This window comes from Melospiza georgiana, chromosome Z, assembly GCF_028018845.1.
Source record: "Melospiza georgiana isolate bMelGeo1 chromosome Z, bMelGeo1.pri, whole genome shotgun sequence".
In the NCBI taxonomy this organism is placed as follows: domain Eukaryota; kingdom Metazoa; phylum Chordata; class Aves; order Passeriformes; family Passerellidae; genus Melospiza; species Melospiza georgiana.
Genome location: NC_080465.1, coordinates 32988953 through 33011056, shown reverse-complemented (window position 1 = coordinate 33011056; position 22104 = coordinate 32988953). Strand labels below are relative to the sequence as shown.

At 38.7% G+C, this 22104-nt stretch overlaps 1 protein-coding gene across 1 annotated transcript in view; it reads left to right on the top strand.

Annotated features, from left to right (window-relative positions):
• The window catches only part of ADAMTSL1 (ADAMTS like 1), a 307052-nt gene that overhangs the window by 171517 nt on the left and 113431 nt on the right, over nucleotides 1-22104 (top strand). Inside the window, exons 6-8 of the mRNA XM_058044542.1 lie at nucleotides 8890-9016; nucleotides 14703-14777; nucleotides 17673-17830. Of these exons, the coding sequence (XP_057900525.1) occupies nucleotides 8890-9016; nucleotides 14703-14777; nucleotides 17673-17830 (360 nt within the window). The remainder of the gene's footprint in view (nucleotides 1-8889; nucleotides 9017-14702; nucleotides 14778-17672; nucleotides 17831-22104) is intronic.

Sequence of the window (22104 nt, the reverse complement as noted above, 5' to 3'; positions counted from 1 at the left end):
GGAATACTGATTCATACACTCTGTTTCATGCAGCTCAAACCTTGTGTTTAATCTCTCTGAAAAGGCAGCAACATGGGTGTTTTCCTTCCTTCCTTCCGCCACTTCCTTCCTTCCTGTTTTAATTTTTGGATTTTTTTCTGTTTTCCTCATCCATTTCACTTCTTCCTGTTATTTTAGTCCTCTTACTTAGTTCTCTCTCAACATAATTTTTGCCTTCTGCTTGTGTGAATTCTGAAAAATCTTCTTTTTCTTAACTCTGGCAAGGAAAAACAAGAAAGTCTTTGCTTCCTCTCATGGGTGATCAAAGATTATTCAAGGCTTTGGCTATCTCCAGTACAGATGTCAGAATCTGTTTCTGTATAATACCAGATATGGGGTAATTTTTATGGTTTTCATTAAAAATGTGGCTGAACAGTGAATTATTGCGTAGTTTCCCAAAAGCATATCCCATCAATATCATGGCCAAATCCTCACCTTGTGTAAATGAGTCTTGCTTCCCTGAAGTCACAATCATGAACAAGACATTTTCAGTCTGGGTAGTCTCTTGTACTTACACAGCCAGAGTGACCCTTGTCTTCTGCTATCCTCTCAGCCTCTTCAGCCCAGGGATCCCAGGGGTCCCAGGGGACCACACATCGCATTAGCTTCTGTGAAGTGTATGATTTGTGGGTTTGCTTTAAACATTTCAGCCATAGCTCAGAACAACATAGGTTCTTCTCTGTGGAAAATCGTGACAGCTGCACCATTTTCACGTTGGAAGGTTAGACACTGAAAATGTCCGTAAATAAACTATCTGCTGAAAGGATGAAACAGTTTAAGATTTCAAATCAAAGGGAAAAAGTGTAGCCATGATCTATGAAAGACAGAGTAAACTTTAGCAGAAAATTCTGAGAAAAAAATAATGATGCTACAATTGGCAGCACCATTTGGCTGAAAAGTCGAAACCAGTCATACTAGTCCAAGAAATTGATGAGAAATGTATTTGGGAAAACTTACATACAAGCTGACTTCTTGTACATGTAGAAGTGTAAGACCTATTGATTCCTTAAATTTCTCTGAAGAAGCAAGATAAGAGTTCTACTTTTGTTTTCTGCTTTCTACATAAAACTTGAAAAGCTATTTTTTTGTTGATAAACCAAGCCTAATTCTAATTGTATGAATGTTTTCATTATTGTTATTATTACTATTACTGTTATTGCTGGGGTTTTTTTAATAAAGACCATAAAATTATTTCATCTATATGATAGAATAGCATGACGAATCATATTATAGCTCTAATTGTAGCATCAGACCCAATGATTATAAAGCTGGAGATGTCTAAGAAAGCTGTTAACTAAATTTGTTATTACAAAAAAGTTGTTTAGGACCAAAAACAGCCTTTCATTTCTTCTCACAAAACTGGACAACTTTCTCCTTTACATTCTTTTAATTTTACAGGTTCTTTGCTAAAGAAAGCTGCATCCCAAATGTCTATATTAATGTTTACTATTTACAGAGTATTTAATTTCTGTTTAAAGATCTACTTCCACATAATACTGAAAAAAAATTCTGATTTATTGATTCCTAAGAATTTATTTGCTGTGCTGCACAGTGAATTCAAGTCAGCTCATGAGCTTAGTTACCTTTAGCTAACTCTAGTTACCTGGACCTGATCAGAAGTCAGACTTGGTGATCTTGGAGGTCTTTTTTTGATTCTGTGTTCAGCCAGTGGCTGGCGGGTTGACCTTGATGAACTTTAGAGGTCCCTTACAACCCAAACTAGTCCATGGTTCTATTTTGTGGTTCTAGATAAACCAGTACTTACCCAGTGTGGTGTATGAAAATTTACTCATTGGCACAGTAAACCTGCATGAGACAGGTAAAAATAAGATTAGGTGGTCACCTCAGAAGGCTCTCGAAAGCTTACAAGCCTGCCTTGGGCCCTGACTGTCCATGTGGGATACACTTGGGATGTAGCTGCAGGAATTTGCAGCTGGGCCCATGGCTGCTCCTAGTCATTCCTTAGCTTGGGATCTGATTTCTTTGCATGCCTTCCTTTCAAGTCAACTGCAGTTCTGGGGAATGAGAACACCAGGAATCTATCCCGCCCCATGTTAACCCCTGATCTGCCTTTTTCTACCCTGCAACAATAATTGGTCTAATATTAGCAACTGTTCTTGTCCTCCTTTAGCAGTGGTACCTAGGAGGATTGTGTGCTGATTTTCACAAGATCTCTTTTTTTTACACTTAGACGTTACCTAACTGTGAAAACTCTGAGGCAGGAACTTCCAGTAGGAGATTTTTACCTGTGTTTCTGTCTTTCACTCACACAGAAGGTCTGAAAGTGCTGTTATTTACCTGTTTGATGGCAAGGTAGAGAAATGAACAGCCTTTGTTTTATTAATTCTCTAAAAACAAGCATCATTTTGGTTTCCACCAACCCGTATAATTTTTAGAAGTGGTTTGTTCCCCAGGACAACTTCCAGTAATAATCTTTTTCTTCTGCCAAGACTATGACAGAAATCAGGTCGCGTAAAGGAAATTATTTATGGAAAAATATATCAAGGTATTTACATAGTGCTGGGATTTCAGTCTTGTGTAGTTCAGCTATTTCTACCTCCTGTTTGTAACCTTTTTTTTTTTATATAGTCCTTTGAAACCTAGATGTCTTCTGCAGAGGTAATATTTCAGAAAGTACTGAATTCTTGATTTGTTGTTCATATGTTTTGAACCTATGTCGAGCCGAATGACTGAATTGCCATTTGAATATTTTGCAGGTAGCAAATCATAATTTTGTTCTGTTGTTGATGAATTTCAGTTTTTCTGAGGCAAAAGAGGTAGCTTTTCCCCTACTGTGACATGTTTCCAGCGCACAGAAAGCAGTGAGGTGGAGAACCATGATTCATAAGAGTAGTAGCCAAATGGTTAAATTGCTCGTCATGCCAGGTAGGAACAGTTTTGTGGTAGAGAGTGGAAGGGAAATGGGATTATTTTTTGGGTGTGAAAGAATCATCAGTTGCACTATTAGTAACCCCCTGCCCTGAGTTAGCAATTTTTTTACTTTCTGGACAAACAGAGGTTAGCACCTCCTCAGAGATACTTTGTTCTAGTCTTTTAGCAGAAACACAAGTGTAGTGTTTTAATATTCTTCAAAAACTGATAAATCTCCCCCCCTCCCCGCCCCCCCCCCCGGAACGTCATTCTTCTGGAGAAAAGCAAGTATTTCAGTGATGATCTGCTAAAGAGCACTAGCTAAAAAAAACAAAGTTAGGGCATTCTCTTCTCCTTCTTCAAGAAATACACAAGCATGTAAGGGTAGAGGAGAAACTAATTTTTACTCCAACTCACTGTGGGTATGTAAACCTAAATACAGTGAAAACCAAAGTGTAAATTAAATGGTAAGTGAATATGAATAATCACAGAAGCTTCTTTTCTTCCTAATTTTGCCTGTTTATAAACTCTTGAAAGTTAGTTCTGTTTAAATGTTGCCTTTTACACAGCAGCAGCCTCTGGATTTCTGTATCATCAGAGAATGAATTACAGAGAGCTGTGTTCATGTATCTGTGGACTCTCCTATGGTGGTCCGCACAAAAAAAATGGGTTGGTTAAAAATGACTAAACCTGAAGAAAATCAATCTTTTTTTTTATCGTGGAAGATTCCTCCTAATTAATTTGTATGTAACAAGTTAACTTTTCCCCACCCAAGACTTCAGAGCATCTGTAATCCTTATTTAGACATGCCAGCTTTAAAATTAGTTTAATTTCTATTTGTTAAATGAAGGGTAGCTTCAGAGCAATTTTATATTTCTTTTTCCCTGAGAGAAAATTAAGAAATATAAATTTCTCCAGAATTCCTTCTGCTGGTGGGTGTTGGCTGTTTGCTTCTAGAGCTTTGGCTGAACCATTGATTCTCAATGTATGCTTGGTATTTTCCAACACCTGTGTTGGTGTTGCTGTTCTGGTTGAGTGAGGCTACATAAGGGTCTTTGTTTAAATATATTAATAGCAGAGAGCTCTGGCTACCTGAGAATGATGGGACAGGTACCAAGCAGGATCTGCAGATTGGTTGCAGTGGATTAGTGGTAGATAAGGCAACCAGCAGCAACAAATCTACAATCTGGCCAGCCATGTTTCATGTGTTGGGAGGTGTATCTTACCCCCTTCAATGGCTGTATTTAACAATTGGGGTACTCGTAAGTAACTGAAGTTTCTTTCACACTGCCTGAACAGTTGCAAGGTATGTTTCTCTCAAATACCAAGCAAGTACACTGATTGCATGCCACTGGTCCTACTGTTACCAGCATAGTTACTAATTATCTTGCGATTGTGAAAATCATCTTACGGTTTTGATGATAGTTGGAACTCCACCAGAATTCCTAGGGACCTGAGGGAGTCGTGCCTCCTGCCTGGTGCTGTTCAAGATTGCCTGTGGCAGGATAATGTCATGAGGCTATGCCAGGAAAATGCTGGGGCTCTAAAATGTCATCTCAAAGGCGTCGGTGCGCTGAAGGGCAGATAGCTCATCAGCAGAGGCTGCAAGTCCTCCTGTCACAGACACCAACGCAGATCCAATTTGCTGTACAGGCTCAAGCTTGTTCTCTCCCCAGTAATTTGAAGAGTAGAGCAGCTCTTCATGCTGATTCTGTAAAGCAAGATTTTGAACCCCGTTGAAATGATGGCTCTGATCCAAAACGTTTTTCAACTGAGCAGTAACAATCCACACAAGTCCCACATTGAGCCCCACATTAGTATCTATGTGAAGGGCAACTTTGTTTTTTCTCACATTCTCAGAACTTCTTGCGTTTGAACTGCAGACATGCCCCTTGAAAAACAGAGAGATTTATTTATAATTGCCTGGATTTGCAAGATTGCTTTATTACATTATTTCCTGCCTAGGATTTCTTAATACTGAATAGAAATTATTATGAAAACTTCTTACTTCAGGGCATTTCCAGACTAGCAGGGCTGGAGCAGAACCTGTCATTGCTGGTCCAGTTTTGTTTCTGGAAAAATCTGCTAAACTGAGCCAGAGTTCAAGTCCACAAGGGGAACACATGCACTTATAACACTCATGCACGCACTCAGTGGTTAGTTCCAACTCCTGTTGTTGGACTTTTAGCCTGATGCCTTTAAATGACATGCAAGCAGTTGATCTGCTAAGTTGATAGCCATCTCTTCTCTTGCAGCATCCTGTAAAAATTATTTCTCTGTGTGTCTCAGAGTCAGGAATATCCTTATTTTTGTTCTGTTAGCCTGTGAGCTGTCAAGTGGAGTAAGGGGGGAGGTTTGGGGGGAAGACAGGGGGGAGAGTCAAACTCAGCACGAAGTCTGGGACTTCAGCCTAAAATATAATATGGAATCTTTACCTCTGAGCAGAGCTGTGGTACCTTATGCCAGAAGACAATACAGGCTTGGCCAACTAGGGATTAGCTGTTATTATTCTGGCTTTTTGTTGCTAGACTTTCTATGCTAAACCCATAAGGAGAATAAAAAGTCAGCTCACTTTAGAGGTGATGAAGAAGGTCTGGGCAGGCAGTTGGTACTCACCTGTGATTTCCTCACTCTGGTACTACATGGCTGACATTTTCCGTATACTGAGAGACATCCAGAGCTCTGCAAAATCTGCCTTTACTGCTTTAAGGGCATTTAATTACAACAGTAATGAGTTTCATAGGAGCACCTTTAGAAACACATGAGAGCTTCATCTAAAATTTATCAAACTTATAAGTACATGTTCTTGATTTTAACGGAGTTTGGATTAGATAGTCAGGGAACTTAATGGAGCTGCTTCTGACATTTTGTGCAGTAACAATGTGCGGTTCAAGCCTCTGACCGCACTTCAGCAACTTGAAACTCAAAAGATTTCAGTGTGGAAAGTCTGTACTTCATTACCCCGCTTTAAGGGGAGGAAGCTTAACAGGTAATAGAAATGAGTATGAAAACTGCTTACTTCAGAACATTTCCAAGCACAATTTGTTGTAGTAATCCATTTTCCTTTCTAGTGGGGGCTTCCTTCCCAGACCTTTATGGATTGAAAAAGACTTCATCTCCCTAAACCCCCCAGGATATATTGAGATCAGAACTAGAATGCATTGGAAAGGGAAGTTTCTATTCCACAGAAACTTCATTATTTCATCATTAGATCCAGCTTCAAACCAAGGAGCTGACATTTCAAAGCTTTTCAGAGTGAAATACTCACTAGACTTCTGATTCACAAATGTCCCCCAAACCATTACTCTGAGCTGTATATGGGAGTTCCTTGGCTTACCATGCTGATGAAGCAGGGCCTTCCATGGTGCTTACTTCCATGATGAGGTCCTCAGCCACCTCTCGTCAGGTGAACATGCCCACAGGTCAGTGTCTTGGTGGCTTTTCTAGTTCTGCAGACCAAGTCAGTCTACTTTTCTTGGTAGCTGGCCTCTCCTAGTGTCTTGCATCTTCAACGTCTCTGATTACAGCCATTTTAAAACCATCCCTCTTTGTTTTGTTCACGCTATGGGTGGATGCTGAAAGAAGAAACCCTTGTTAACCCTTTGCAGATTTTTGGCGAGTGGTGACATATTTTCACCCATTCCATAACCTTTTTCAATGAGTTCTCTGCAGCCTTGATGGACAGTGAAAATAATGCTGTGGAAATGACATGTTCTTAACTCAGCCAAATTTCTGTTTCTTCCACTCAGAGGCAAAAGATATTGCTCTCATGAGCTGTGTATTTTTTTTTAGGAGCACTTTAGTATTTCCTTGTCTGATCTTTTGCTGTCACAAAAGTCCAGCCTGCAAAATGTTTTCATGTAAGAACTACTAAAACCTCATGTAAGAGATCTGGAGTAGTGTTTTTCATATTAAAGCATCAGTGACTCAATTTCAAATGCTAGCAGTCTTTCTAGAGCATGTAATTACCTTCAAAAGATGGAAAAATTCCCCTAAGTAATGGGAAGAGGAAGAGGGAAGGAGAATGGGAAGGAAAAAAGAATAAATTTGGGGATATTTTTTATTTCAGGCATTGGTTAATCACTTAAAAATTTTTTTTAATTAAAATATTCCATATTCCCAGAGCTCTGCATATCTATTTAGACAGATAATCTAACACAGTAAAGAAAAAATCTCTGCAGAGACCTTGGGAACAAATAGGAAATTCATTTAATTTCATCAAAACTTTTAGTTGCATAAAGTTATCTGAGACACAGCCAAATACAGTAAGGTTAATACACATTTTGTACATACCACAGAAATTTTAGAAATCACAAAAGTCTCCATACTTCACTTTGCTCATACTTCCATTCGACACAGCATTTTAACAGAAGAAATATTTTTATGCTGTACACTGGTAATGGCTGTCCAACTCAAAAAAAGAAACAAACCATAATTTAACTTCCTTTCGCACCTGAGATTTTCCTGGTGGTTTCCTCCACAAGTTGTGACCTAGCTCCAGATCGCTCAGTTTATAAATTAACTTTAATCGGGTATAGCCTATGGCAACATGTGAGCTGATGATTCATAAAGTTAAAAATGCTTTAAAGTAGTAAATGCTGGGGTTTTTTTAATTGGTTACCTCATACCTGGATTTAAAATCCTGCCAATTTCCTATCCAAACAGTTCGCATATTCTTTTCAAAACAGGCAAAGGCATAAAGATATGTGTACCACTCTAAACTGCACTTTTCAGCAGATATGAAAGGGAATTCTGACCTTTTTTGTGTTATCTTGTCTCTCCAACAGGACCCTTTTTGCTGTGGGTACTAGTGATCTCTAATGCACTAGAAGGAGAATCTGGTTTGTAGGCAGTGGCATTCAGTTTTCAGATTATGCAAATGATCCTTTTTACCCTCTTTTCTACACCATGGCAATCACGGAAGTTAAAGCATACCAGTCTGCATATATCACTTTCTTTAGAATTCCCTGTGTTTATATATACATTCTGTTTGCCTAAGAGCCTTAGCACAACCTCATTAGAAGTTATAGACAATTATTTGTTCATTACTTACTCTGAATGCCAGAATGCTAGAAGGCCTTTAATTTTCTAGTACTTACAAAGGTAATTATAACATTGCAAGGACTTTCTTAATTTCTTAGATTTCTATTATTTATGTAAAAAATTCATAACTTGTAAGTAAAACTTAAAAGTTCAAACAAAAGGCCTACATTAACACTGTGTTAAACAGATAGTCCATTAATTAATTTTAAATGTACTTAATTATAAATTACTATTTGATTCTTCTCAGAATAACAAGGTTTTTGCAAACTGAGAAACCTAGTTTATCTGTTCAACTCTCAAAATTTTTAACTAAACAATTTGCATGTAGGAAAAACCCAGTTTAAGAGCAGGTGATTACATTCATGCAATGACTCTCAATTCTTTTGTTGCAACCATTCCAGCCTTCTTTATCAGATCTTTTGCAATGTCTGAACACAGGCACTGACGGTGTGGAATGGGATTATTGTCAAACATAATTAAAACCACATGGCTTTCCCAGCTGCATAGCAGGTAAAATTTCAGAGCCGTGTTGCTATTGATCCATGCTGCTCTTCACTTTTATCTATCAGTCTGCTTCCTATCTGTCTTTTTATCTGTTTCAGGCATTTTTCTTTGTGAAACTCTAAGAAGAGAAATTTCTGACAGGACTCTGACCAAGAAATGTCCATAATGCCCTAAAATAACAACCTCCAGCAGTACTCTTTTCTTTCTCTGAGCTGCAAAGGCCATTGAGTACTAACTAACCTGTTCCCTATCTCTCACCTGACTTCAGTGCACACTGCCAGCCAGATTTGCTCAGCCTCTTTGATTGCTAAGGTACTTTATGGCCCTCTAGACATGTTAAGAGAGAAATTTAGAGTAATTAGTTGCAGAGATGGATTGAGCAGTCAGCCGGTAAGTGCTCACATTGAACTGCACATCTTTCTTTCTTGCCAGATTGTTGGCTGTGACCACCAGCTGGGAAGTGCTGTCAAGGAAGATAACTGTGGGGTCTGCAATGGAGATGGGTCCACCTGCCGGCTGGTTCGAGGCCAGTATAAGTCCCAGCTCTCTGCAAGTAAACGTAAGCTGTTCCTTCTGGTAGAGTGCCACCTTCCCCTTTTAGTGAAGTTTTCATTTTCTGCAGGCTAGATTTCACCCCACTCTTCCTTGGGTACCTGAATAATTGTGTTCAGTCTAGTTGTCCCCACAGGTGCTTGCCTCTTCGGTTAAAGCAGCCTTGCTCAGACTGCTGGTCAGGTTGTGAGGGTGGACAGAGGCTTGTGGAAAGGTGTCCATCAGCATATTGCCCATCTCAGCTAGCTAGTTGCTTGCGAAGAGCAGGAGGAGATGGCTGTATTGGCTGGCTGTGCACAGGATTTAGTGCACCCTGCTCTGGACAGAATGGTTTTTGCTGCTCTACAGCAGAGGGAAACCCTGAGGGGCTGGTGTTGCCAGCCTGGCAGAGTGCTGTCTCCAAGGCCTCTTAGCATCACGTGTGTCTGCATGCTGTGCATGGTGCCCAGTTCTCCAGGGAACTGAGGAACCAAAGTTGTCAGAAAGTGCCGACACAGGCTTGAGAGAGATGTCTACAGAAAAACATGGCCTTTCCTCCATGCTGACCCAGCTTACCTGAGAGTGGTAAAGTAGCATTAGTGTGCCCCAGTGAGGGGATTAGTTTATTCTGAACCCCAGACAGACTTTTTTCAATCTGTTTATAGCACCACAGATAGAGCTATAAAACTTTTGGGATGGGAGATAGGGTGTGTTCTGTCAGTTTGAAGGAAGGATTTAAAAGTATGTGTATTTTCATGTCTATGTAGACACACCTAAGGAATCACATGTGCTAGCCTGAAAACCTCCAGCCTTAGAGTTTAATCATACCAGTCCTACCATTCTGGAGCAGCTTTGCAATTGCTGAATAGCACATGACTTTAAAGATTCAAATAACAGTGTAATATCTGTTGATGACAGTGTGTGTATACTTGTGGGCTTTGCAACAGGGTAAGCTGCTTTTTACAAAAGCTTCTCTCTGTCAAAGAGTAACTGCATTGGTGTGGAGCATATATAACATATATGGAGCTATGGCACCCAGAGCAGCTGATAGCACAGTGCAGGTGTGGCTCTGTGTTTGCTGAGGGAAGGGGAAGGGGAAGGGGAAGGGGAAGGGAAAGGGGAAGGGGAAGGGAAGGGAAACTGTTTTGTATGAAGGAAAGAAAGGAATAATCCTCATAAGAGGATTCTGAAGCAGAATTGTACTTTAGAGGACAAAGGAAATAATTCACAAAGATTTAGGAATGGAATTTCATCTTGTTGTTAAGTCATTTTACAATGAGCAGGAACAGATTTGGAAATTTGAGTAATAGTGTTTGTGAATTGTTTTTGGCAAATGTCTTTTCCTGTAGGAGCAATTAATTTTTTTTTTCTAGTTGCTTTGTAAAAAGGTGCTCATCTCTTCTCTACTGAGGATAAAGTTACTAATATATTATGCACAGGAATAAATGTTAGTAAAACACCTATTTTTACCAAAGTAACCAATTTCCAATGGCTTCCTATTAAATGTAAAGAATGTTATATAGGTAATAGAGCAGATGACAGCACAATCTTAGACTCAGATAAATGTGAAGAAAAGTTAGAGAATGGATTTCTCATTTGCCTGTATATAATTGTTATGCAGAGCTAGGAAAATTCTAGATTTTGTGTGCAGTCTGTATAATGTGCCATTATTTCCTTCCCTGCTGTAAACGTACACGTTTTTATGCAATACTCTGAACTTTGAATCTATGAATTGTAAGTCTTTTTTTAAATTGGGTTTTTAAAAATCTTAACCAGTTATGAATTCCCTTCACATGTGCGAATTAATATGAAATTTTTTTTGTGTGGTTGACTTCAAAATGATTTATGTAAATGTTGTGGAAATTCGAGATTTTAAATGCTGAAATTGTTTCAAAAATCTATTGGGTTCATTTTCTGCATTTATCTTCCCCAGCTCTCTTGGCACTTCATCTGTGTCAGGATCTTGCTTATTTGTCACTATAAACATAAATACATAGGCAAATCTGCGATCAGGGCCTTATTCATTTTATTTATTCAGTCATTTAAATGATTGGATTCACTAGTTGATAGCTAAATTTCAAGTTATCTTTATAAAATTATCCTGGTTTTCTAAAATTATGTCTGTTTTATCTGTGGTTTAAACAAGGGATTAAAAGACAGACTGCATTAGAAAAAGCATTAGAAAAATCAGCGAGTAAACGTACATCAGTGACTAGATATCAGCAGTGACTAGAAATCTGGCCTCCCTTGGGAGTTCTGTTTGTCTAAGAACAGTATTCAATCTTGTGGACTGTTCTAGGGGTTGGACAGTTGACCTTTACTCCAGAGCTGTCCCAATAGTTTCTGAAGCTGTTTATATCTCAAAACCATTCCAAACACAGTCTTGAGCTCATCACACTAAAGTAATTTTCTCTTGGTGCTCACATCTGGTTCCCTTTTCCCTGTTGTTTATATAATGTAAAGGCATAAGAGTAAGAAATTCATAGAGCTTTAAAACACTTAGCATTTCCTACAGAAACAGCTTCTCCACTGTTTATAGGGGTAGTACACAAGTCCCAGTGGCTTCAGAGACAGAAACATAGTCAGGCAGGATTTAGTGTAATGCTGAATTATAACCTACATTTTTAAGAAAAAGAAAGCACTTTTGTAAGACCAATAATAATAAAACTACAAAAACCTTCATTCATTTCAGAAATGTTCTTTTTTCTTAGGTGGCTTGGGTGGTTCTTTAGAAGTCTGCAGAAAATACATCTTTCTCTTTTTTATTTAGTATCTTCTTTGGGAAACTCTGTATGTCCTTCCTGTGAAGAGATGATGTGTTTAAGCAGGCTTCTCTGTATTCATCAGGAAGCTAGAGAGTTAGTCCCATAAGTTGTGAATGCATTCTGCTGATCACCTAGTGCAAAGTTGGTATTTCTCTAAAACAAGATTGACATCTACTAGCACAGTAGAGTAGTTTATAAGCAACTTGTAGAAATTATAATGCTGCCTAGATATTCACCTAATTACTCTTGTTGTGGCTGTCAAAAATATATGTGGTTCCAGATTTCCACTGAGTATCAGTAGTAATTGGGAGAAAGAAAAAACTCCATTTTTCATCATGAGAGCTGACAAACCATTTGTCCAAAATCCAAATTAAAAATCCAGATTAAAAATCCAAAACTAGAAGGAGCTTATGGGAATCTGAGTTATGTACATGATATTTAACTATTGCCTAAAACCTTGAATTTTCTTCTCAGCCCTGAGCCACTGTCCTCTCAGTTATCTGGGACCTTCCTTTGCTTCCCTATGCACAGTCTTCCGAGAAAACCAACCACCTGTTAAAGCATTTTGTGTCTTTTCCACACAGCTGCTCAACAATCTGTCTCTCTGCTTATTGTTGGGAAGAGCTGTGACTAAATGTTAGCCTGTTTAGTTTCACATCTCCTCACAGGAAATGTCTCCTCCTTATCACTGTTAACCTCAGGAAATTATCCTTCAATCCCCACTGCTTCTGCTTTGTGAAAGCAGGAAGAACTGTGATAAGCATAAATCCCACTGAGCTTTGCATTTCGCAAAAAGCGTGCTAGGATTTCAAATGGAGAGCAACTTCAAGATCAGGTGAAATATAGTCCTAGCAATAACCTGGGGCAGGAGGTGCAGGCTGAGAATGTAAGCTCACATGGGCTTTAAACTGTCCAGGTTTTCTGTGACATGTCAGTGAGTTGTAAATCTGCAGCACAGAGTGTTTAACTGAGGCAGTCAGATATAATACTGGCATGGGACTGTCTTTAAATAAGGCTTGCATAAAGGCCATTCATATGAGGGTTTTTTAAATTGAAGTTACTGTTTTTCCAAACTAAGTCCAAAAAATGCTGTATATGCACAGCAAAATGATGTGTCATACTCACGTATGTTGTTCCCCAAAATGGATATCGTACTGGGTATCTTGAATCTGAATGCTAGAATGGTACCAATAAAGCAATATTAGAATATAGGTATTTAATTATTTTTTTAGAAGTTGAATCTTTGTCTTTCCAAATAGAAAATTTGAGTTATGTATTGATATGAAAGATTCCTAGCTTTATTAATCAGTGGTGTATCAGAGATGTGAATGAGCAAAATGTGTCGAGTTTATGCCCAGTTACAAAAGACTTAGACACTGAAATTTTGGATAGTTTGAGAAAATATATCAAATCAGAACTTGAAAATGGGACATGGTTCAGAAGCACCTGAAAATTTGAATGGTCTTAATGTCCACACAACTTTTGTGGCACTTAAAGAGACTGCTTACATTTCTGTCTCACTTCTGGGGTGGTAAGAGGCAACAAAGTATGAGTATTTCATCCCATAAAGCTTTGAAATCTGAGTGTCAAGAATTCCTATGCTGCATTACAGAATTTAAAATTTAAAAGGGTTCTAGCTCATAGGTTTTGAGATATTATGGGTTTGGATGGATGAATGTATTGCTTAAAGTTCCTGTTTCTGGTAGTGTTTCCCCTCTCTGTTGGCTCTCTACTTTTGATATAAAGTGACAACATTTTCAACCACTATTTTGCTTTTAAGTGACAATCCTGATTTAACTGGGTTCCAAGAGTTTTCCCAGTTAGGTCTGGGCAGAAGTGTAAGACCCCAACTCATATATTTGAATGAAAGATAAAACATTTTTATTGGCAGAGTTGACCTCATCTGAAAAACACAGTTTGGAGAGCAGATCTGTAGGTCCTGCTAGAAGGCATTTCATAACATAGATGAGAGCAGTTCTAATGAAGAAATAGTGAGAGTTTTTCCTTTCACATCTACCACCTTCTCACTCCCCAGAAAAATCCTTTTCAGCATGCATACCTTTTCCTTCCGAACTTCCAGTTACATGGGAAGAAGGCAGAAAGGACAGGGAAGGGTGAATGAAATGTGCTGGTTAGTCCAGGCCAGCATTCTCTGGGCAGACCACTTCATAATCCAAATATAACATTTTGTGTAATCTTTCTGTGTCTTTGTGTCTCCCTTCAGGACATTACTGGGATTACTGCCTCTTTAGAAATGCTGACCTAACTAACTTTCACAGCTGCGTGTGACCCATATGTTAATTCACACCTCGGTTTAAATGCAGTTGGCAAAGTTCCCAGGGGATTCAGAGGTGCAAGATTCTTCTTTAAGGCCTATTTACATGACAGGGCTTCTGCTTTTCCAGGGGCTTTCTGCTTGCAGTGTAGAAAGGGAAGCAGAATTATAGCCTTTATGGTCATTAAAATAAGAGGTGTGAAAGGGGTACCTGAGAACAGTAGGAGACCATCACATGTCATGGATGGGATCATGGAGAAGCTGTGGGGTTTAAGTGGGAAAAGGTCAAGTGAGAAATGGGAAAGCTATTCTGGTTAAATGTCAGAATAAGCTTATGCTCCTCTACTTTACCACAAACACTGATTCAAAATACTTGAGAGTTTTAAGTGGATTTTTGATTAAATAGAAACTTACTAATTACTTATGAAAACCATAAATAGTTGTGAAGGAGTTGGGAATAAATAAAATGAACAGGTTTGGATTCTTCTAAGCAGAAGGTTCTTACTACATTTAACAAGTTCCTTTTCCAGATTTTTAGTAATAAGTCTTGGAATTTTTAATTGGTCCTAAGGTTTTTCTTTTGACTGCCTTGTAAACACCTATTTCAATGCTTATTTTAAAACAGATGGGGATTTCCTTGCTTATTTACTCCATGTGTTTTTGCATTCCCACAGTGGATGATACAGTGGTTGCTATTCCCTATGGAAGTAGACAAATTCGCCTCGTGCTGAAAGGACCTGATCATTTATGTAAGTAGAAGGAGTTGGTGTACCCTTGTTTAAGAGAGCTTTGGTAACCTGCAGTGCTCTGTTTACACTGTGGTATCTGGTTTCCCTCTCACATTACTGATTTCAACACACAGATGAGTCCTGCTCTCAGAAGTTTTCCTCAGACCCAGTTATCTCAGTGGTACACTCGTTTCAAAGCAGACCTTGGCCAACAGTGCAGAGTTCCTCAGCCTTCCCTAATTTTTCAGTCATTTCTGTTTGCTTATCCTTTGGCTGGCTCACTTGGTGTCAAGTGCTTTTGTTTAAAATTAATAAATTACATACCACTGAGTGAAGAAATATTGAGAACAGTAAAGTATCAGCTTCCCTGCAGCTGAGCTCAGCCACCAAGCTGCTCATGACATTAACACATTTCTGTTATGATCTTTCTCTCTCCCCTAGATACACATATGCATTCACACCGTGTGTGTACACATGCACACACACACAAAATCTCACTCTAAAGATCTGAAACTGCATACAAAAATATAACCTTGTTCTTTAGCAGTGATATTGCTCCAAGGAGTTAAGACCACTGAGTTCTGCTAGCCCATCATTTGGCTATAACACTTTCCTGCTTCATCTGTGTATCCCAGCAGCTGTATATCTCTCTTTCCTGGAAGGAGTCTCAGGATTTGTGAATATTCTGCTAGAGTTGAAGGCAAATCCATTTGTTTAATGAATAGAAGCTCCTGGCACTCCTCTCTCTCATCTTCCAGTGCAGTAGCTGCTCACAAGCTGCTTCCTTTCTTATCTGCAGGAAATTAATATTAGAGTATTAGTAAATATTATTTACTGTCAGAATAAAAACCCAGTCTGTACTGCTTGACCTCTCAGTAGCACAAATTGTTGTAAGATAAGTCAGGCTACCCTTTCCCTTTTCCAAAAGTCTTTAGGAATTTTCTGCTGTACACACCATTTATGTCTTCTGTGTTTGTCAGTGTAGGTACAAATATGAGTGTCAGCAAAGATGTGAAACACCAAATCATTTCGCTGCCTTCATATTTTCTTTCACCTCACAATTTCATACACTATATCAAAATAAGTGATGGCTTACTGGGGCTGTACTATGGCTCCCTCCTTGTGTTGAGAAAACACTGAGTTCTTCAGATTTAAAGCTGTGCATAAAGACCAGCAAATTAAAGGTTATAGACCAAGCAAAAAATGTAATAAGTTTTTGTTAAAAGTTCAAATGCTGCCTGTACCTCAACTTTAAGTTGTGTATTCCTGAGCTGCTCCAGTATGGCTGATATTATTTTCCCAGTACATGACATGCACTCTTCCTTTCTCTCTTGTCTTCTTTTCTGATATGGATATTCTCTTCCAAGGTAGAAAATTTTGTCCTTTTGTTATTGTTTCAGTGAAATTGAGCTATAAGACAGCTCAGAGAGAAATGAGATTTTCTGGAGATGGATCTAAAGCTTCACTCAGGCCGTATCATATTTCATTACAAAAAGATTTGAATCAGCAAGGTCTGCCTCAGTCACTGGTTGAGATTTAGATCAACTGCACTGTGTAAACATGAATATGTCCAAATATATCTCTTTCTGGTTTCAGATGTCTCCTTGAATCTTTCTGTTCACTCATCAAAGGATTTTATATATGTATGAGCCACAGTCAGTTTCAGGGGGAGGGAGTATTTTCCCCTGTGAACTTCGGTTGTGGGAGAAGTCAACAGGAGGCTGATTATATATACACAAGTCTTAAACCATCTTTATTCCTGATGCATGCAGCCTTGCCAAAAGCAAATAGATGGCCAAGTGCATCACAAAGGAGGAGACTGGTATCACTGAAAACCAAGGAATTCATCATTACAGTGAAAATTCTTAGTGTACTGCCTCGGCAACTTCCTTCCTTAATTAGTTCCCTTAATCCATAATGAAAAGCAGTGAAATTACTGCAAATGCATTTTTTGTTCCCTAATTAGAAACTCAATACATGCAAATAAAAACTTTTTTTCTTTAATTGTCTTTGAAAATATATCTTCATCATAGATTAATAACATGCCTTAACTGCCTCACTGTGATAGAGTTTTTCTGCGTGTGTTCATAAATATATGTGAAAGGTTTGCAGCTTTACAATCTTTCACGGTGAAAGACCGTGTTGTTTTTAAATAACTACCAGAAACGTTTTATCAGTGAATGTGCTGTAAAGCATAATCTGGAGTTGGTGAATGATGAAACAGACCTAGTTTCTGACTGTTGACTTCTATTTAAACAATTATCATTACTTTTAATATGACAATCAGAAGTAGCTACTACAAAACAGTAACTGAATTAATGCCATTTTGGGGAACTGTGAATACAGAGAGAGATAGAGGGAGAACTCAGGAGGGTTCAGCACCCACATTCCCCTTCTACTCCTCTGGGATGGGTCAGACTGCTTCTGGAGAGGAAATGGGATTGCTGTCATACTGATCTTTCTTTCCTGGATATCCTGCTTTCAGTTAAACGTCTACCACAACAACATGTGGTTAGTGACCCACCTTTGAACTGCAAGAGGGTACAGCAACTTAGCAGTGCTTTGGGCCAAGGTCTGAGTCACGCTCCACATAGGAGCGTGACTTACTGAGGGTGAGTTAAACAACAGCAAACATGCCTAACAAGGAATGGATTAGTATGTCTGGAAGAGAGTAAAAACATGACCTATGGGTGAGAAGGGGAATGTGTGCCCAAAGTTAAAGGTTTGAACAAAGACAAAAAGCAGATGGAAGAGAAAAAGGAAAAGGAAGGTGTGCAAATGTGAATAACTATGGGAAAAGAGTTGCAGTATTACTAATTTTTGCTGTTGTTTGGGTTCTTTTGTTTGTTTGTTTTTTTCTGCTCTCACTTCAAATTGCAATGCTCTGGTTTCCTGACATTTTTTTCTGTTTGTCAGATTTGGAAACTAAGACTCTCCAAGGTGTGAAGAGCGAAAACAGCCTCAGCACCACTGGCTCCTTCCTTGTAGAAAATTCTAGCGTTGATTTCCAGAAGTTTCCTGACAAGGAGATCTTAAGAATATCTGGGCCTCTCGCTGCAGACTTTACTATCAAGGTGAGGGTCATTGGTCATTGACATCTTAGAGCAACATAAGAACAACAACACAAGAAGTGCTAGAAAGATGAAAGAGATTTTTCTAGATCTTAATTTTCCCATAGATGTTTATCACAAAGCCTAATAAAGGCTATCACTTGAACTCTACATGTAATTCTTTATGGTTGTATGTCTGATGAAAGCCTCACGGGAAACTCTTAAGGAGAGGGAGATTGCATTTATGTCAGGAAAGGCATATCCAATATATGCCCTAAAAAGAAAAGATGAACTCATTTCAAGAAAAGACAGATTACTTTCTATATGCACTACTGAGGTACTTATAAATCAATGACATGCAGTTATCTTTGTCTGTGATAAGTAGAAAATACATCTTTGGCCCATGGCTTGTTGGGTGTATACTAGTGTAATTGCACAGAAGACTGAAAGAAAGGGAAAAGCTCTAAAATAAAGGGATAACTTTGCTTGAGAAGTCATGGCATCATTTTGAAGTCCTGCTTTTAGTTGCACTGGCAATAAGAGGAAAATTGTTTCTTCCCATTAGAGCATTTCTGTTCTTCCAGGTAATATAAAACACATTGCTGGAAGCAACGCAAACATTCTGTGGGAAAACAAACATACAAAAATGAACATTTGGGAGTTGCAATAAAATAAATCCTTTTCCAGTAGGTCCAAGGAACTGAAGGATTTCAGCTGTAAAACTGCAAAACCTGTATCATGTCCAGGACTATGTAAATTTTTCACTATGAGCCCCAGAGGTAGATGACATTGGCTTTAACCTAGAGCTAATGGCAGCTAGAGGTTTGAACAGTATACTGGAAAATGTCCTAAGTGATTGTCCTGGGTTAAGCTGAGCTGTCCTGGAGTGGGTTAGCTTGGAAAGTAGCACAGTCCTGCAGAATGTCCTCTGTCCATCGTGGTATGTTAGCAGCTGAAAAATTAAAATTTTCAGGACTCATTCACAAGGAGAAGCCTGGACTAAGGAATATGTTCCTTCCTTTATGAATGGCAGAACAACGATGACTCGCTGAAATAGATACTGTTCAATTCAAAATATCTAAAACTCATTTACCTCTTTTACAGATGATACAGAGTGGCAAACATCAGTTTGCCATATTTCTCACTTTGTTTTACTTCTGCTGTCTGTGAATGTCTGGCAGAATAGTTATAATATGTTTATGGGAAACAGCTAATCACATAGACCAATTATCTTGCAATGGCAACAGGAGGGTTCTGCTCTCTTCCCTATCTTTCCACAGTTGTCTTTTATGACAGGGAAAATACCTTTATCCCTTAGTGCTTGCATTTCCTTCTCTATCAAAGCAAGGTAAGAAGTGCTGGTTAAATCAAAGGAGTGATCTGTATAAATGATGACAGTCCAACCAATGTGATTGTACAAGTTGACTAGGCATGGGCAACACAGACAGTGCTGAATTGAGGTGAAATTATTTTGAGTTCTGCTATGTGTTTGTACCTTTGAAAATCAAAGTAACCTGACTCATTGGGTGTTAAATCTGTTGTCTTTTTTTTGGATATAGAAAAAGATGCCAAAAGCCCCTAACCCACTGTTCATGGTTGTAGGATCTTTTCTAAGATTAGAATTAAATTTTGCATTGGATGAGGCACTAAAAAATTCTCTTCTCTTGAATCACAGTACATTGTTAATCAACAGCTATAGAAAATACTTTCTATAGGCTATTCCTTCATGCAACACAGATATAATTCTGCACTATTAAATTATTTTTCTAACAAGATTTTTTTCTTCTGGATGTTTATTTTGTTAGATTTTACCAGATATAAGCATGCACAGATGCGTGTACAGCTGCATGCAATCCAAGATGGTACCTCTCAGTCATGTCAGGCTTGGAAATTGTTTTTCGTATGTACTTAATCCATGATGATTTTCCCTTCAGGTTTTGAAGTTAAATTACTTGAAAAAATCGGAATAAATATTTCTCTGTGGTATTAGTAAGCTTTTCTTACAAAGTGGGATCTCTTTGGGTGCCAAGATTTACTTTCCTGGGCCAAGGCAGATTTTTATGCAAACAGATCTAAGTGAATTTGTAGATGTACCAAAACTCTAGTTTTAGAATCATTGTTCCCAGAATTATTCTTGTAAGGCTTTTCACTTCACCCTGAATGCTCTTATTCAGAGGTCAAGTTAGATGTCTGGATATAATTCAGAAGTAGAAACTCAATGTGAGAGTTGACACTTAACTTTCCTTATTGGTAACACAAAGTGCTTTAAAATTGCAAGAAGAAACCTCATGCTGTTCCTGGAGGAGCTGAGTTGTATAATTACTGGGATTCTTTACTGTGTAGTAATCAATGATACATTCCTCCTGTGCAAAATGCTTTGCAGTCTTTTCACAAGATGTGTAAATAGTAGAAATAATTCAATAAAACTGCTGTATTTAAAAGAAAAAGTTGTTATCACAAACTTGAAGCAGGAGCAAAGCTTTTCTTGTTCTTATTTTTTGTACTGATCATTTGAGAATTATGTCTCCACTGTAAACTTTAATTTTTGAAAGGCAGAAGACCTGGCAAATGTGCCAGTAAACTTAAATCCCACTAGAACTACTTTTCCTGAATTCTGATGATTTCTCTGTGTTGATGTTTTCAGTACAAAATTCTGGGTCTCATGAATAGAAATGCTTCTTTACTGTAAGAAAAATGTGTTGTGTTTAACATAATCCTGAAGAAATTAAGGTCCACTTTCATTTGGAAATCTGTTTCTGTGCTCTAGAGATAAGAGTAGTAATATCACACAGGGGGACCTGCCCGTTATGGCAGAGCTGCCCCTAATCTGCTCTGTTGCTGGTGCAATGTTAATTCACTTTTCTGTGCTAAAACATCTCCTCTGTTGGTAGTGTACATTTCAGACCCTAAACAGAGAATCTTGGGGTACTCAGTTCATGTCATGCATCTGCTCTCCTTTGAGCAGGATGAAGCAGTACTGTCAGACAGGATCTACAGATGTCCATTTAATGAGAGCAGACGTCACCTGATAACTGTAAAAATGAAATGCATTGGTGGCAAATATGAAATGCATTAGTGGCAGGCTTACAGGAACCACCAATAGCAGCTGCCAGTGAAGAGTGAGGCTGGCAGCCTGTTAGGATCTGCTTCACAGGCTGATTGTTGCACTGCTAGGGCCTTAATCCTGTGGCTGAGGTGTGAGCCAGCAAAGACCATGGAGTTTAAAACAGGGTCTAGTGAAGGGCATTATCTAGGCTTCGGTTTGGTTTGGAGGATAAATAATTGTAGGCCTTGATCTAGGCTGGACTATGTTTATTTTGGTTTTAAATCCCTAGTATTGATGAGGTAGTCATAGTGTTTGCCCAGACCAAGTCCTTTGCATGAGGGATGCATAAAGTTGATTTGCACAAATGTTCATCTGGAGGCTTTTAGAGGTATTTAGATTAGGATTGCATTATATTGATGTTGTCTTTTTGTAGTGCTAGGACTGACAAGCCTTGGCTAAGTGCTGCTGCCAGGAGAGACTGTCTGGTTCTTTTTTTTTTGTGCTGGTGGGTGGGATATGCTGCTAGCTGATTAAGAAATGGAGTGGACTGGGTTCACTTGGGCAGAGTTACTGCTGAAATTAGGGCTTTGGCCACCAATTGTCCAAAAAGTCATAAAATGCATCTCAAAAGTGGATGCTGAATTACGCAGAACTCCAGAGCTAGCCAGACAGCTGTTGGCTCAGCTGCAGTCTAGCACTGGCAGAAAGTGCTGGTGAGATAAATGCATTTGATAACAATCCAGGTTAGCAAAAGAAAATAAGGTTGGGACTTAGTCTAGACTTCCTGGGACTTGCAAGGGCATGCAGGAGATAATGAATGTACAGGCAGCCAGCTGGCAGAGAGGTTGATGGGCCTTCTCAGTCTAGGGCCAGGATTGGATTAAATGTTACTTTGAGCAAGGAGCACACAGTGATTTACTTTGTGGCATGAAATAATTTATTTCAGCACTGGCTTTAAGGCAGAGGCCAAATGATGCAAATTTGCTTGAGCAGCAAAGAGCTACTGTTTATGGTTCATATATTGTTGGATATTTGAGGCATTATCATATGAGGATTGGGAGTGAGGACAGTAAAGCTCTTCTGTGCAATTTAGTTCTGATGCTGGCAGATGTTTCCAGAAGACATTATACCTCATATTTGGGAGAAGGCTTCCTATTAGGTGGGAAGTGGTTAATCTTGGAAGCACTGACAGCTTGGGATTAAGATGGTGCTCCTGGAAGTAGATGAGATAGAATTAAGGCTGAGTACACAG